The sequence below is a fragment of the Hibiscus syriacus genome, unplaced genomic scaffold (genome assembly GCF_006381635.1).
Source record: "Hibiscus syriacus cultivar Baekdansim isolate YM2019G1 unplaced genomic scaffold, ASM638163v2 tig00112925_pilon, whole genome shotgun sequence".
Lineage (NCBI taxonomy): Eukaryota > Viridiplantae > Streptophyta > Magnoliopsida > Malvales > Malvaceae > Hibiscus > Hibiscus syriacus.
The window spans coordinates 935,259-952,852 of NW_024063420.1; the positions used below are offsets into that span (position 1 = coordinate 935,259).

Here is a 17,594-nt window from a genome sequence, read left to right on the forward strand (position 1 = left end):
GTGGAAATTTGATAAACTCTTTGACCTTGAACCCATTGTTTACCATCAACTTGTTCGTATTTTCTATTCTAATGCCGTTTGTGTTAAAGACCAAACTGAAACCGAAACCATAGGAATTCGTTCCTACCTTCTAGAACAATTCTTATATATTGACTCGGCTTACATAGCCAATACATTCGGATTAGATAATGAAGGGATTTCAAATGAAAAATAGGTTTTAGGATCTCGTTATAAAAGAAGGGATAGTGCAAGTGTCCTAGACCTTCATGAACGTTTTCTTCATCTAATGATTTCTTGGTGGTTTCGACCATCTGGAGGTCGTTATTCTACTCTTAGAGCCTTAGATCTTTGGTGGTTACATTGTTTCAAAAATAATATTAAAATCAACCTACCTCAGATTATTTTTGCTGAAATTGTTGAAACCGTAAATCTTGTTCCTAATAAAAAACTTTGTTCATCTCTTGTTTACGGTTGTATTTTGAGTAATCTGTTTTCCAAAGCTGGGCTTAGAGTCGGTCTAGATGTCGTTTTTCCTCTTAAGAAACAAATTAACCTTCTTTCTTTAACGAGAGCGGGATGGATTAAGGATAAGGAAACCTAGGAATGGGTTCGAACTTCTGCAACTACTCCGGGAGCTAGTTCTTCACAAGCTCCACCCGAAGCTGACGAAGATCTCGAGCTTGAGCAACTAATGCGAGACATCGATGAAGCTGAAGCTGAACCTGAGCAGGCCGAGGAGCAGCCCAAAGAGCAAGCACAACAATCGACTCAAATGCCTCCATATTTTCAATCTTTTATGGAGACATTTGATTACCGATATGCGACCATGGATTCGCGCTTTATTTCTATAGAGTCCCATTTATCCACAATGGGAGCTCAATAATTAGAAATTCTTTGGGAAATGCGTGCAAATAATGAAGCAACCAACGCACGTATTAATGACCTCACTAACGAAATGGCCGCTATGTGAGCTCGTTTTCCTCCTCCTAATCCGGATATATGATTAAATGTTTTACTTTGTTTTCCAAACTTACTGTTTTAACATTTTGAATATTTTGGGATGTTTGAATTTGAGGATTGTGAATTTGTTTGGATTTATGGATGGTTTGAACTTATATGTTTGGTGTGATTTATTTATTATTGCATCATTTACATCATTATTAGTAATATGACCAATTTTGCCATATCACATTATTTATGAATATTGATTACGGAACTAATGGCTAACATTTCTCTTAATTGTGATCTTAATAGCTTATGCATACATATACCTAATCAATTGGCTTAATATTTTTCACGTTTATTTGAATCTTTTTGATTTAACAAAAAGGGGGAGAAGTGTGTTTTAAGTGTGTTTTTAAAATGATAAATGGGAGAAGTGTTAAAGTAAGGGGGAGTAATTTCAAAACTTGATTTCAAAATCTTAAAATTACTAAAATGTTTTGTTATATCAAAAAGGGGGAGATTGTTGAAAACATTTTGATATTTCGATATAACAAATTAAGTTAAATGAATTTTAAGATTTTCCAAAATGATTTTCTAAGTATATTCGATATAATTATTCGAATATCAAAACATTACTCAAAATATTTCAAAAATCATTTTTAATCCTTACTTAAGTGTAAAATTAAGTTTTAATCTTAAAACAATTTCAAAATAATCTTTCAAAGTATTTCGAACCATTTCAAAGCCAAAAATTCCAGATTGCTCAGAGGGAACCGATTCCCCCCCCCAATGGGGTACCGATTCCCCCTGAATGGTTTGGCTCCGAGATTTCCAGAATGCTCATAGGAAACCGATTCCCCCATAGGGGGTACCGATTCCCCCCTGTTCAACGGTCGAAATATTTGAATTTTACACTTAGAGAACCGATTCCCCATAGGGGGTACCGATTTCCCCCACGCTCCAAACTGTTTTATTAATTGTTTTCACACTAAAACGGCTATATGATCTTCACTAATCATCCCCAACGTTCAGAAGAGATTCAAGGTATATTTAAACAAGTTCTGAAGCCCTTGATCAACAAGAAATTATAGAGAAACAAGAGAGAAAGCATCAAACACCAAGTTTGTGCAAATCAAGCCAATTTTCCTTTCAATATTCATTTTGCTTTCAAGAACACCATTTGTGCTCATTTGTAATTATCTTTGAGTGTTCTTTTCTTGTTCTAGAATTATGCAAACATCTTACCTTGTGAGGTTTTCTTGTAAGTTTGCAAATTTGTAATATTCTCTTTGGGAAAAAGAGTGTTCTCAAGAGTTGGGGTATACTCTTGAGGGATTTTGTAAGGTTATCTCTTTGGCCTCAAAAGAAAGAACAAATTAGTGAATTTGTTGGAAAATCCTTAGTGTGGATAGCTAAGGTAGTGGACGTAGACTTTGTTTGAGAAAGTCGAACCACTGTAAATCGCTGTGCAATTACTTTCAATTTTTCTGCAAAAGCTTCCACGAAATTTTTAATTGCCAATTCACCCCCCTCTTGGCCGATTCCGTCGATCGATTAACTCAACAGCACCCATGCACTCCTTTAGGATTGTATTTTGGTGTATAAATGGAGGGCTTTCATGTGATTTAACTCACTACATTGCCATTTTTACAACATTCTACTGGATCATGATTTTGATAATAAAGTTATTGCTCAATCTGATCTCGACTGAATACTATATGGGTAGGATTATGGAGTATGGAGGTTCAGCTCTAATCAAGCTGGCAATTCCTTACGGACCTAAAGAGACCCTTGGGTAGGCCCATAGGCCCTAAGGTACTCCCTTAGGGTGGCTCTTTTGTTGTGTGCTTAGGGTAAGTCCTTATGGATGCAGTTCTGGGGAACTGTATGTCGGTGTTCGGTTGGAGGGTATTACTGTGGTTTTAAAATATGTTTTAAACTACTAACATTTTTAAAGGATCTATATCTATTACTCTAATTTGTTGGAACAAACTAGACATCCTATTCCGATCTCCTGAACATGGTCCTCTGAACGTTTCCTTTGAACTGAAATCTCTAGATATTTTACTCGAAGAAATATCAGTGGAACCTCAGCTCATCTCGTAAACATGTAGACGTCTGAATTAATAACGAAATTTTTATGCTTTTTCATTTATTTGCATGTCCTTCAACATCATTTGGTAGTTCTGTATTACTGAGCTTCCCAAAGCTCACTCTTTTACTCACCATTTCAGGTTAAAAGAATTGATCCAGTTCAGCTATCAACACCTGTAATGGGAGTTCCTTTGGCTTTGTTGGCAGAGTACGGTAGAAGTATAATTAGGGGCCATGTAGGTCACCTTTGATTTTTATACTGAGTCTAAAACTTATATACTTTTAATTCTGTTTGTAATATATGAATGTTTTTGTGAACTTGTATTTTATTTATAAATTGTTTTATGATTTTACACTTTTTAACAAAAAATAATCTTTCCCAGATTCTTATTGTGCGTCGCTACGGTGGCCCTAATAGGACACCTCGGATTGGATTGGGTCACCTGCATCGGCCTGAGGGTGTTACAATATTTATCTTTTAAATACCCAACATGAATTAATCCTTTAAAATAAGTAAAATAATTTGAATAAAATATATCAATTTAATCTCCTAAAAAATATTTTCAAGTTGTCCATATGAGTTATTAAGCATGCTCGTTTATGAGATTTTGATACCTAAGGTAAAAAATAAAATTTGAACCTCTAATTATAAATATTGAAAAAAATTGAATTGTAAGAGTAAATAAAAATAAATTAATTTATTTTTAAAGTGTATTTTATTATGTTTAATAACCCATCTAATAAATATATCAAATGTTAAATAGAAAATATTAGACATAATACTAAAATTAATCCCTAAAATTTAACAAAATAGTCATTTTGACTCCTATTCTTTTTTGGAGCATTTTGGCCTTAATGTTTCATTTTAGGGTAAAAAAGTCTATAATGTTTGAACAAATAATCACTTTGGCCGTTATTCTTTTTTTTTTATAGAATATTTTGGCCCTAACGTTTCATTTTACGACAAAAAGTCCATAATGTTTGACCAAATAATCACTTTGGCTCTTATTCTTTTTTCTAGAGTATTTTGACCCTCAACTTTTGATTTTAGAGCAAAAATACCCCTATTTTGGAGCGTTTTCCGTTTGTTAAATTTTGGTTTCCATTCACATAGGGAATTTTTTGTCACAAAATGAAACATTGGGGTCAAAATGCTCCAAAAAAAGAATAGGAACCAATGTGATTATTTGGTCAAATGTCATGGACATTTATTGATATTATGACAAAACAATAAGAAATTTTATTAAACACTCAACTACTCACACAAAACAAACATATCTTCTTTTAAGAGGGTCATGATTTGATTTTAGCCATCCATCTTGTTGAAAAATAATAAAAGAATAATTACGTGAAAATTGAAAAAATAATTTAAAAAATGTCATGCCAGTATTACCTTAATTTTTTAACAATGGGTAATCAAAACATAATCAAAATATAATATTCGATATGATTTTAGAAAAGTAATAATTGAATAACCAAAACAGAAATGAATAGATAAGTGAATAAATAGATAATTTAATCTTTTTAATTATATGTGAAATTTTCAATTTTGGGACTACGGGCAGGTGCCTCTCTTAGGGAGGCTCAAGGCCTGTAAACGAACCGAACGCACACGAACGGAGGTATGTTCATGTTCGTTCATTTAATAAATAGACGAACATAAACGAACACGAACATAAACGAACAAAATTTTTTTTTGTTCATGTTCGTTTATTAAGGAATATAATATGTTCATGTTTGTTCATTTAATAAATAAACGAACATAAACGAACACGAACATAAACGAACACGAACATAAATGAACACGAACATAAACGAACATAAACGTTGGAGACCCTACCTTCCATTGTTCTTTCATGAAAAATAGTCGACAATGCAAATAACCAAATCTACAGTGATAAATAGCGTAAGAGTTTATTAGCAGTGATGAAATGTTTGAAGATATCAAATATTTTGATCGATCTTTTAAAGATATTAAATTATTCACACAACTTTAATTTAACACTATAACATTTATCTTAGTGGTCCATGATTACATATGAACAATCATTTTTCGCTATTACACTCTTTTCAGAAATTGCATAGAAACATTTGTTTTGTTTTCTGGCAAATTCTATATATTTTTCTCTTTATTGATGCTCATATACTTCCGATTGTTACCTTTATCTTCCCATCTATTTCTAGAAAGAAGTATGATGTTTTCTTGAGTTTTAGATGTGAAGATACCTACAATAACTTTACATATCAACTATTAAGCCAAATAAAACAGAGAAAGAGATGAAAACAGACCTGTAAAACTTCATATTGCACTATAATATAACTTGTTTTGAAGCTTTCAGCGATCGTCTCCACTCTCTAGTGAACACTAGGGTTTGAGGAAAAAAGGGGAAATGAATATAGGTGCGATGTGCCTCACATGTTAACATATTGGATTTAATCTCCAAATAAAATTGGGTTAATTATGGAGTTGGTCATCAGAATATCAGATTAATTAATATTTTTAAGATACTTACAAATTGGTCACCAAAATTGATTTAAGAAGATTGAGTTAAACATAAATGAATGAACATAAACGAACATAATCGAACGAACATAAACAAACATAACCAAACGAACATAATCGAACGTTCACGAACGTAAATGAACGAACGAGACCTATGTTCATGTTCGTTCATTTAATTAAACGAACAAAAAATATTGTTCATGTTCGTTCATTTAATAAATAAACGCACATAAACGAACTTCCCGCCGCACGGTTCACGAACGGTTCGCTGAACGTTCAGTTCATTTACAGGCCTAGGCTCAACTACGGCGCTGTTCTTAAGTCTTAACATCATAGGAACAATGTATTGATCTAGAATTCAAGTCAATATTTTTATGTTGACACTAATGCTTGTTGATCAGAGTTAGAGAGTGATTGGACTTAGGGATGAATATTCAATCAAGTCGAGTAGAAAATTTGAGTTAATCAAGTTATGAGTCTTATCTTAAGATTCAAACTTTTTTTGAATTTTTTTTAGTCAAGACGAGTCTAAGAAATTTGAGTAAGCTGAATTAAGTCGAGTTTTTGAGTTTCTATTCAAATTTAATTGTAAATATTCATGATATTATTATGTGGATTGATCTAATTTAACGACTTTCTATAATCATATAAAATATAAATATATATTTCTTCACATTGTAATGTTAATTAATAAATTAAATGCCATCTAAAAGTATAAAATATATTTATAATTTTATTTTATTAAAAGAAAGGCATTTTAGGGGAAAAGTATTGTATAGAGAAGTTAAGGAATTGATAACATTACAATTAAAAATCAAATTGAACAAAATATAAAGTTGAAGGACTAAAATTAAAAAATCAAATTGAACAAAATATAAAGTTGAAGGAATTTATAAATTTTGTTAGTTCTGGTGTGTTGCTTTCTTTGGCTTTTGTTGCTGGGCTGACGCTGCTAGTCGCCTGTTCTATTGTAGGTTTGTGGAAGTATTTCTGGTTGTACTGTTTCCTGGGAGTCTGAGTCGTGGTTCTGCTGTTTTTTTTTTTGGCTTTCTTGATGCAAGGACGGGTTCTGCTTGTGTGTGCTTTGATTCTTCAAATTGGATTCTCTCTCTTGCCTAGGTCGATCTAGGCCTGCTATTGTTTTGATCGACCGTTTTATGCATCTTTGGCATCCGTAAGCTGCTTTGGAATTATGCTTTTTTGCTCTGTAGTAAGCTGTCTGCAGTTGGAGCTTTTCAAGGGTAATTCCAATGTGTTTTCCCTCCAATCTCAAGTGTGCTTTGTGCTTTGTGCTTCTGCCGTTTGTAGGAGTCCTTCATTGGGAGAGCAATGCTGCGTATTATGTTTCTGGTTGGTTTTGACTCTCGTGTAAGGCTTGTTTTTCTATTCAAGCTCTTTGTTTTGTTTAGTCTGCAATTACAGTTTGGTTTTGTGTGCTTGTAAGGTACTTGATTTGTTTTTCGGACAAAAGGTGAACTGGTTGTTTTATTGACGGATAATATATTCTTGGGCACTCTTTTTTTCTCCGTTAACGGCGATTACGCTTCGGTTTAATCTTAGTAAGAAGGGGTTTTTAATGAGGTTTACTTTTCCTTTAAAAAAATAAAAATTATTATATGTTTAAAAATGTTTAAAATTATAATTTTAAAAATATTATAATAATAAACATATCAATTAAATTAAAATTCAATTCATTACACATCAATGATTAGAAAAAAAAAATACAAACTCAACCAAAAAAAATGATTAGAAAAAATACAGCCGTGTGAAAAATATCAGCATAAATAATAATCCGATAATTCCCAACGTTAAACTTGAAGAATTTCAAAGCTCATGACATAAAGTGGGGAAAAAAAACTGTAAAACAAACAAATTTATGTTCATCAATAATATAATGTGTAGTAAAAAGGGCCTGGGCTGCCTGCTTTTCTTTTCAGTTTACATGGAGTCGGATATATCAGATTCAGAGATAATAATGTTAAATTTCAGTGACGTTTTTCCTTATTATTATCACACAAAAACATATATTTTCTATATAATTACAAAAATGAAAATATCTTTAGAATATTTGTACTTTATATTAACATTATATATTTTTTCTATGATCATCTATATTCAATTAATATAAATTAATATATTTCATTTATGTTATTAATATTTTATTTTCCCTCCAATTATGTGTGATTTTGAATGAATTGTATATCCTTTTGTAAGGTACCTCATTTAAGGTTTTATTATAATGAAATTAACTTTTTTGTTGTGCGATTTTTTTTAATGTTTTACTACCCGGTCATTGAATGTTATTCTCCAACCGGGCCATTAGTTGAGTCATTATACTAAAATCATAAGCCCACATTTCCATCACACCCATCACTAGCTAGTGATTTGGATGGATGAAGCTGCACAAAATTCACTATAAAAAGGATTATTAAAGGTTTAAATTTATTTTCAATCAAAGAGGTAGTTTAAGGTTTGAACTTCAAAATTATTATCAACCAAGATGGAAAACAGCACAACTTTTGCACACACATATATATATATTGAATAGTATGTGGTGATTATAAGATAATACTTGTTTATATTTTTACTAATCATTGATAACATACACACACCTTGCAGATGCAGTTATTAAACTTAGAATTTCTAAGAATAACAACACTCTATTTAATCAGTGAAGTTCCTAAATAGGTTGAATATCTCTATGTATATTTTAGCAACGTGGATTGTTAAGTTTATCTATTAATAATTATATGTCCACATTGGCCAGCTCATGATAGGTCCAATATTAGATACCCCAAACTGCGTAGATTGACTATTAGTGCAGTGCATAAGACAAACAAATTTTCATTTTCCCAACTAAATAATTCTATATTATTAAAATATTTTCAGAATAAATATAAAATAATTATATTTTATTAAAGTGAGATCATCTAATTTACGAATAATGTATAAAATCATATGAACATAAGGTACTAGAATAAACTGTCAATGTGAGAGTTTGGGCGATGCGAGTCATGGAGATCCGGAGACGGCGAATGAGCGTGCCTCCCTTCGTAGGTTGTAATAACCATCCTTGGATCCTCTGCCAATCTCTCCACTTTTTTCTTTACCCTACAATTATCTTGCGTACAACGATAGTAGCTCCTGCATTCAGTTCAATACATTTTTTTCATTATGTAGATGTATACAATTTATAGTAGGTCAATAATTAACATTTTGAAGGAAGAAATTATACTTCTTTTACTTAGAGTGAACACTGAGAATTTTTGTTGTAAGCATGTGGGGGCTTGAATGTGAATTAAAAGTGAAAAAGGGGGATGTATTGAGATAATCTGAAAGCTTTGCATGAAGGTGGATAGGGTCACTGGCACTGTGTGTTTCATAATGATGAAGTTAATCAAACTATGATAAGTCATTAGCTATGATTATTACCAATTTGAATTAGTAGTCTTCCTCTTTAACATAAGTCAGGAGTTAGGGACCTACTTGCTCCATCCTCATTATTTTGTTTGCAAAATAAATTACTCATATATACTATTATACTATTAACTGTAACTAAGGAACTTCGGTTTTAATCCAAAGCACAATGATTATATAATTGATTTTAATTAATTAATTAGATTTCTTTTTCAAAGCAAATTTAACTAGTATATGTTGCTTTTCATCCTTGATTATTTGGTTCACTCTTTTCCATAATAAAAAAGAAACACATGCTAATCGGTACCAAATTTCTAGCTAAATGGGGTCTTCAAACTCACACTTTCACAAAAGAAAATGATGCTCAAAACCCTAAAATTATACATATATGGGGGCATAATTATGTTGTCCGTATTCAGAGATAAAATCATTGCCTTGGATTTTCTACTTTGTGAGCAAAATCTAGCTAGGTGATTTTCTACATAGTGACAAATCAAAAAGTGAAATCCATAGCTACCAAACGCTTAGGATTCATATTACATATATGTGTTAGGAATTCGTGAACGAAGATACTTAAATATATAATATTTGAGTTCATATTGTAAATATAGTTTTATAAGATTTTGAGAGAGTGATTTGAAATATTGTAATTTTTTGTATAGATATTATAGTTTGAGATACATGAAATGTTACATATTTTGACTCTTCATGATCTCTACGCTTAGTGTATTTTTTTTCTTCTTCTTATCCATAGAAATAAAAAAGTCAAACCATATTAAATTTTTTCTCTTGCACACATGTCTTATTTTATATTAATTTAATTTTATTATTTCTTCAACTCATAAATTCCTAACTATATAAAAGATGGATACTTTCAGTGCATTTATATCATCCACTTATACATTTATACAGAAGCTTAGCTAGGCAGCTTCTTAGCATGGTATGATCACTCCAAGAACTATATCGTCCTAATGTTAATTGTTCAACGATGAAGCAATAGACTCACTATTTAGTGTTTACTATCACTATTGTAGAATACATGCTAGATTGAGGGATGTTAGGAGGTACAGTCGAATTTTAAAAAAATAATAAATTTTTATATAATTTAAGTATATTTTTATAATTTTTTATTGATAATTTAATTTCGCATCCCTTAAATTTTATAATTTTATTCTTCAATTTATAAATTTGTACATCTAATATAAAATTTTATGTCCGTCCCTAGTAATCTTCTTGATTATAAATTTTTCATAAATATTATGTTCAACTTTTGTCATCCTTATGATGGCTGCTTAATTTTCAAATGATTCATGGCATGAACCAGTGAGCCTCTATTTAATGAAATGGGATATTTCTATATAATTTCATTATGGCATTGCCCATTTCCTACGTATCCCTAACTTTTAACATTGTTAGATCTTCTAGGCATTATGTTAATTTATCAATTGGTCTATAGTTTCCCGCTTTTTATTGTGATCTCGTATCTTTTGAAGCTAATAATTAGTTCTTCCATGATTTAAAATTTATGATCTATTGTGAATTCATGATTAAAATCCCCATCAATTTCAGATATCATGCAATATGAGGAATGCTGTAAAGCCTAGCAGTCATGATAACCAAAAGACAGGGAAACATAGCATGTGTATTGGGTACTAGCAAGGCCAAATGTTAAAAGGAAAAAAGAGATGTATATTTGAGTGTGCACCTGGGATGCTGGGTGTTCTTTACCACTTTCTGGCCGTACTTTCTCCACTTGTATCCATCATCGAGCACATCCACATCGCTCATGGTCTTGAAGCAAAACCTAGGCTCCCTTACCTTTCTTCTTCCTTTTATCCTCTTCATTTTCATTACGCCTAGATGATCTTCTACATCGATTTTCTTGGCTCCCAAGCACTCGTTCCCCCATGCCCTACAGCAAAGAAGAAGAAGAAGAGATATCTATGATGAAAACCAATCTTGTCGTTTTCATTGAGAGTTGATAAATATTTTTCCTTTTCATTTACATGCAAAGAAAAAAAAAGCAAGGAAAACTAAAAAAGAGAGGGAATATTAATCTTAGCATGAACAAATATTTCTGTAAAAAGCCATATATTCACCAGAAATTTGCAGTAGATCTGTGCAAGGAAAGGAGTTGGGGTCCTCCAGAATCAGAAGCAGGGTCTTGTACTCTATGCTTTGGATAGAATAGGGTTTGTGTTAGATCAGGCAGTGCAATATCGAAGGGTTTGAGAGGCTGATGTGAGGCAAATGGAGGGGGATATGGTGAAGACAGGTTTTGAGGAAAAGTAAAGAAATCCACTTGAGAAACAGCACAAGGCATCTCTTTTTCATCGAAGAAGCACTGGTTTAGCATGGCTTGCTGGGAGCTCGATGACATTTTCTACTCTATCTCTCTGCAGGAGGCTTGTGGAGGAGGAGAATCATACAGTGTTTATTTTAGGTTTTGCTTTCCTTTATAGACTGATGAGACTAAAATAACTTGAAACTTCTAGGAGAGATACATAAAGTGAATTTAGATGAACTATGATTTTTTATTCATTACTTTTATTGATAATTTATTATTATGAAATGCTTTAATGTGACCAAACCACTCTCTTTTTTCCCTCAATATTTACGATGAATCAGCTGCTGGTTTTGAGAGTAAGTAGTGGAAGACATGTTACTCTTTTGACCTCATGAAATTACATTACATGTCCATTTGTTTAGTGGAATTTTCCTGTTTTAAGGAGCTTAAAAAAAAACATAACTTGCTTTGGAAATTCCATGCTCTCCATTTTCAACAAACTTCACTACGCCTAATCTCTAAACTAACATATACATTTGTACATAACATACAAGAAGTTTGCACCATTCCTAGGAAGTGCGTAGTAAAAGAATTATTGTTATTCTTTGAGGTCCCGAATTCGAGTATCAAGAATGTCAGAGGTACGAGTGTTCAATGTCAAATAATTGAGATTTATCTTTGAACATATATTACCTTGTATTTATCTCAGATGATCAAATATATATATACAAGAAGTTTATATTCGAAATATTTTTTTATATAGCTGTTTTGAAATGGCATGATTTAATGGTTCAATTTTAAATTTTATTATACATATTATTTGTAAAAAAAAAAAAAGTAGCCGAGAAAAGTCTTAAACAATAATTGAAAAGAAAGAAAGTATATTATCATTTATCAGAATCATATTTCTAGGGTAAACTATTCAATTGGTCATTCAGTTCTAAACTATTTTATTTTGGTCACTCAAATTTAGAAAATACAAAATAACTATTAAAATTATATTTTATTTTCATTTTTATCATTTATAATAAATTTGGTTGGTGACATGTGTCAATGTATTATGATGACATGAGTCACCATGTAATTGGCTTGGTAGTTAGATGAAAATAAATAATACTATCAACATTTAAACAAATAACACAAATGGGTGTAGTTTTTACTTGTTAGACGTAGGAAGGATTTTCAATTGGATTTAGGATTGAATCCCATGTTCGAAGCTTTTGTTGTTTTTTTCAACCAACTATATCACTAGTGAAATTGATCATGAGTGACCAAAACGAAAATAGAACATAATTTTAACGTTCATTTTGTAAAGGTTTTAATTTAGGTGGTCTAAATAATTTTTTTAATAATGGGCGATTAAATATACCCTATTTTCTATGGTTTGTATAATAATGAATTGATTTAATTTTGTAGTTGTTTTTAGCAAGAAATTAGGAAAATATGAGGGAGGGGCAATGATGATCCTCTGCTATCGGATATCATGAAAGAGGCCCTAGTTGACTTATGCCCCCCAAAAAAGAAAAGAAAAAAGCTCTTAGCCTTTTGGTATTTCACTTTTTGTATATACTTCTCCGAAACCCACCATTTCTGCTCAAATTCCAAGCCCAACCCCATTATATAGTTATCATCATCTCTTCAATATTCAACATAATAATTACACTTTTCTAAATAATTACTTCTTCTTTTTCATTCCTAGATTAAATATTCCATGTGTGGACCATATACCCCCATTGCTTTCATCATTTTGATTAATTATCTCTAATATATTATATTCATTTGGTACTTTTTATGGTAATTATATTTTTGATAAAAATCAGAGACTTTTATATTTTGGGGGAAATAATGAGTGTAAAAATAGGCGGGCGTATGATGGTTAAGTATCATTAGACAATGTTACACAATATAAGGTTGTAGTTTATGATCAATTGAAGTTAATTTTTTTGTGCAAAAGGAGCCTATAATGATATATACATAATTATATCATGCAGCAAAAGACAACAATAATTGGATATATGCTGTTTCATTTTAATTTTAATTGATTTTTCTAAATATTTCCTTCTCACAGGAAAAACATCTTAAAGCTCTCTGATGGATAGATACTTGTTTGTCTATATTTTGTCAGAAAAATTGATGTAAGTTTAAAGATATTTAATTGAGAACTACCGATCACGATTATTTTGAATTATTATTATCTCATTTTCATTCATTTAATTTCCAAATAAAACGAAGAGTTAACATACTTTGTTTTATATTTCAATATTGTTTTGAACTTGAAGGTGGCGTAACTAACGTAGCCGTGATGTCAAAACGATACATGTAATGGGATAAATATGAACCATAATTTGCACTTTGTAGTGATCCTTTTTGGGTTATTTTCAAGAGAGATTTTGTCAGTTTAAGGTATGGGGCCTAACTGGGGATGATAAGGGAGGTTGACACTGGCAATCGCCAAACTCCATTTTATAAATTACAACTTACAACCCATCATTATATCCTTATATAACAAGTATTCAAATAAGATTTTTTTTTAAAAAAAAAGGAAATGATAAGTGAAAGTTGATTGACTTTAATTCGATTGATATTACAATTGGTATAATACATATGAATATGTGAAATCAAACGTATTTAAACAAGTTTGGTAGGAGGGCGAGGCCATGTCGTTGGGTAAAGCAAACGTAAATGAATCGGGTTGAAAAAGATAAGCTGTTTAGGAGAGTGGTTCGGCACATGCATTACTGTATTTTGTGATCATTAAAATCCTTCAATTTCTGTCCTTCATATCTTTCTATTTTTTTTGTCTGTGCTCCTATCTTTATTTTGCTGGTTTTCATCATCATTGGAATTAGTAATTTCAGGAACAACTATCTCAAAGAGTCATCAAACCAAAGGCTTTTAGAGTTTCAACCTACTCCGTTGCTTTATAAAATAAAGCAGGAAAATTGAGGGAAAGAAAAGTGTTCAATTTGGCACAAGAGTGTAGAACTGCAGGCCCAGAGGTCTAAAGAGTAGACATTGGAGAACACAATCCCACATGGCTACCAAACACAAAAGACCATCCCAACCTACTCGATAAATAAAAGAGCTAATTTCAATTGTAAACTCACGGAGCCGAGTGGTGAGCACAAAACGAACTATTCTTTCGCCTTTTACTAAAGAATACCGTGTGTTCTCCACTTGAAACGGCATACGCCTATTTTTGGAAGGGTATTCCTCGTTGAATGCCCCCATCCCAATCTAAGTCTTCAAGAATTCAATCGATTGGTTGTTATTATCTGGTTTAGATTGTTAGTCGTCCTCTTTACTCTCCTTGTAATTGGTACTTGTGAAAATAGTTGAGATTTTTATTTAATTTTGCTGAGCTTAGATCTTATGCTGTGTTGTTTTACGTAGAAGAGGAGACTAAAATCATAGTCTTAGCCATTCCATACTATTGTACCAGTGCATCTTACCATACCTCACTGAGGACAAACTTTACATGATCGCTTAACATGTTTTGAGAATCCACATTTAGAAAAACAATAAGATCTCTGTTTTCCTCTTCAGTGCTCTGCCTAGGTGCTAGTAGCACTCCATAGAAATTTTAAATTCTCTTAAGACTTTAAGTTTTTTCTTTGTATTTTTTTATTAATTATCTAATTTTGTAACTCCTAAAATTTTTAATATAATTTCTTAAATTCGTATTCCCTAACGTAAATTGGGGACATTCAGTGCTTACTTGATAGCCCCGTGCATGAAGTTTGCTTCTAGTAGCCAACCAATTAAAGCGTTTGGGAACATGCAAAAGGTTCTCCAAACCCACCTCTCTGCAGTTGATGAGGTCTTAGGATTTTCCAATCCTCTGCCAGCTTTAAACACAAACCCACTCCAATTCCAAGCAAAAACAAAACGCTGCTTTCACTTTGGTTTCCTCTTCAACGCTGCATGGAGGACATTCAGTACTTGAACATTATGCAAATTCACTTGTTTATCACTTCTTGCTCATAATTTACTTCTCAGTGTCAATATCAATGCCGTTGACAGAATAAGTAATGCGTAGACAACAACACTGAGGTCATCGAAGCTGTGTTCCTGCTACTACAGCAGTACAAAAAGCGATAACTCTGTTCGTTACTTCATTCTAAATTCTAATGATTTGGTAGCATTTGATTAGAAAACTGATTATCAACGCTTAAAGTCAAAAGGAAAAACCTTTTGGTGCTTCAGCAACTCATTGAAACCCAAAACTATATTTGTCCCATTCGGAGTTTGAGCTCCAAATAGAAACATTATATCAGAGGGGTGCAGAGGTTTTGAAGTTACAACTGAAAGCTTCATAGAATAAAGCAGGAGAAATGAGAGAAAACGTGATAGAAAAAGTATGTAATTCGGCTGAAGAGTGGAGAGATTGCAGGCCCAAAGGTCTAAAGAGTAGAAATTGGAGAACAACACAATCCCACATGGGTACCAAATGTAATATACCATCCCAACCGACTTTATAAATAAAAGAGCTAATTTTACTTTTAGAGTCACGGAGCCGTGTGTTGAGCACAAAGCAAACTATTCTTTTGCATTTTGCTAAAGAATACTGTTTGCTCTCCACTCAAAGTTGGCCCCATCCTAATCCAAGTTACAATGATCTTGTATAATATTTTACTTTTTTTTTATATTTGGACTTCGTAGTTGTATTTTGATATAACAACTCTCTGATAAAGAGTTGGGAATTATTTAGGATTGGCGGCGATTGGAGCTTCTCCCGCGGCGGTGTTGTAAGCTGTGGGAAAATTGTGAACTTATGAAAGTCGGGCATATGGAGCAGTGGAGGTTTGGAAGGTTGCACTAAGAAAAAGATGCATATGAGTTATAAACTTGGGAACAAATATACTTCTATATTTTCATAACTATCATTTCATAAGAGTACACTTTGATTGAACAAATTCCATGGGTCCCGTCCAATAGAATTGAGGATAATTTTAATAGGAATAAATTTTGAGACACCAATGCAATCCCATCAACTTTAAGAATGCAAACCCCCAAGATAATTTAATTAATGAATAAAAAGAAGGAAACAACTGTAAAAACAAAGAACAATGTGCCATCCCCCTCCCTATATCAACCAACCCAACCTATAATTTGCTCTAACGTGATCTGAACCATTCACCACACAAAAACACAAATGCCATGTGAAACAAGTAGTGCTCCTAGTCATCACAATTCAGCACGCAAAATTCTAATACCGGGCCATCTTTCGAAACAAATGGATTTATTCGGACTCATAAGTCCGAACAATAGTCGAAACAAAATGCCCTTGAGGAAGGGGTAGAGGTGGATGATAACCCAAAAGGCGAAGAATAGTCGTCCAAACAATGAGCCCCATGAATCATACTGGTTATTGATGGCATCGGAGATCCCAACTACGATGTCAACTATGTTTGTAATCAGTAAGGCGGTAGGAGGGATGATAAGGAGGTCCTCTTGAAGAGATAAAGCTCGGAAAATGCACTGTCGTCTGCTGCTTTATGTTGGGAAATAAACCGAGTAATTTTTCTATAATCAGATTAGTGGGAATGCGAAATAAAAGTGCAAAAATAATACCCGAAATTGATAACGAAGTTCAATTAAATTAGCCTACGTCTCCGAACTGCTGCAAATCTTTTACTAAAGAGAGAAAATTTACAGGTGTTTACAAAATACTCACAACTCATAAGAAAGCTCTCTAAACTCTTTAGTATTGGGAGAAAGAAATGATTTGTGATGATTTTTAAGCTAAATGGGTAAGAGTATTTATAGTTGAAACTTAAGGACTGATCTTTGAAAATACCCTAAAGTGAATGAACTAAAATGCAATTCTCTCATGCACAAAATTCAACCAAAATGGCTGCCTAATTTGGTTTTGCCAGTCGCCCATGTGTTGCCTAATTGTTCAACAATTTTCAGCTTCTATTTTTGACTTCCAAAGCCCTCCAATTTTTGAATTCCAACAATCTCCCACTTGAAAACTGATTTTAATTTGTCTTTACACATCGATCAATGCAACAACATTTCTGGTCTTGTTATTCTAGCATGCCAACTGAAGCTGAACACAACTTCAGTTTGTCCGTAGTCACCGTCTTTGTTAACATGTCTGCTAGATTTTGAGCTCCACTAATCTATTCAAGTTTCAAAATCCCATCTTCCAGAAGAGACCGAATAAAATGATATCTCAATTGAATGTGCTTTGTCCTGGAATGAAAAGACGGATTCTTTGCTAGATGGATAACACTTTGACTGTCGCAATACAAGACATTGTTTTCTTGTTTCTTGCCTAACTCTTCCAAGAAACTTTGGAGCCAAACCATCTCCTTGCTGGCTTCCGTAACAACGACATAT

The 17,594-nt window shown here is 32.5% G+C and overlaps 1 protein-coding gene and 2 non-coding genes across 3 annotated transcripts; 2 read left to right on the plus strand and 1 right to left on the minus strand.

The window, feature by feature from the left end:
• Nucleotides 1-8,481: 8,481 nt before the first annotated feature.
• LOC120184614 (probable WRKY transcription factor 56) lies at nt 8,482-11,388 on the minus strand. Its single transcript, XM_039189029.1, has 3 exons — nt 11,059-11,388; nt 10,665-10,871; nt 8,482-8,686 (listed from the first exon to the last, which is right to left on the minus strand). Exons 1-3 carry the CDS (start codon nt 11,337-11,339, stop codon nt 8,515-8,517), a joined length of 660 nt encoding a protein of 219 aa, XP_039044960.1. The 5' UTR covers nt 11,340-11,388; the 3' UTR covers nt 8,482-8,514.
• Nucleotides 11,389-14,354: 2,966 nt separating this feature from the next.
• LOC120184670 lies at nt 14,355-14,473 on the plus strand. The gene has a single exon (XR_005522054.1). It is a non-coding gene; the product is annotated as a U5 spliceosomal RNA (small nuclear RNA).
• Nucleotides 14,474-15,759: 1,286 nt separating this feature from the next.
• Nucleotides 15,760-15,876, plus strand: LOC120184678. Its single transcript, XR_005522060.1, has one exon. It is a non-coding gene; the product is annotated as a U5 spliceosomal RNA (small nuclear RNA).
• Nucleotides 15,877-17,594: the final 1,718 nt, after the last annotated feature.

Coding starts and splice junctions, on each gene's coding strand:
- LOC120184614 (XM_039189029.1), bottom strand. CDS start 11,339: ATGTCATCGAGCTCCCAGCAAGCCATGCTAAACCAGTGCTTCTTCGAT. Junction 10,872..11,058: donor AGATCTACTGCAAATTTCTG/GTGAATATATGG, acceptor TCTTTGCTGTAG/GGCATGGGGGAACGAGTGCT. Junction 8,687..10,664: donor AAGAACACCCAGCATCCCAG/GTGCACACTCAA, acceptor AACTGAATGCAG/GAGCTACTATCGTTGTACGC.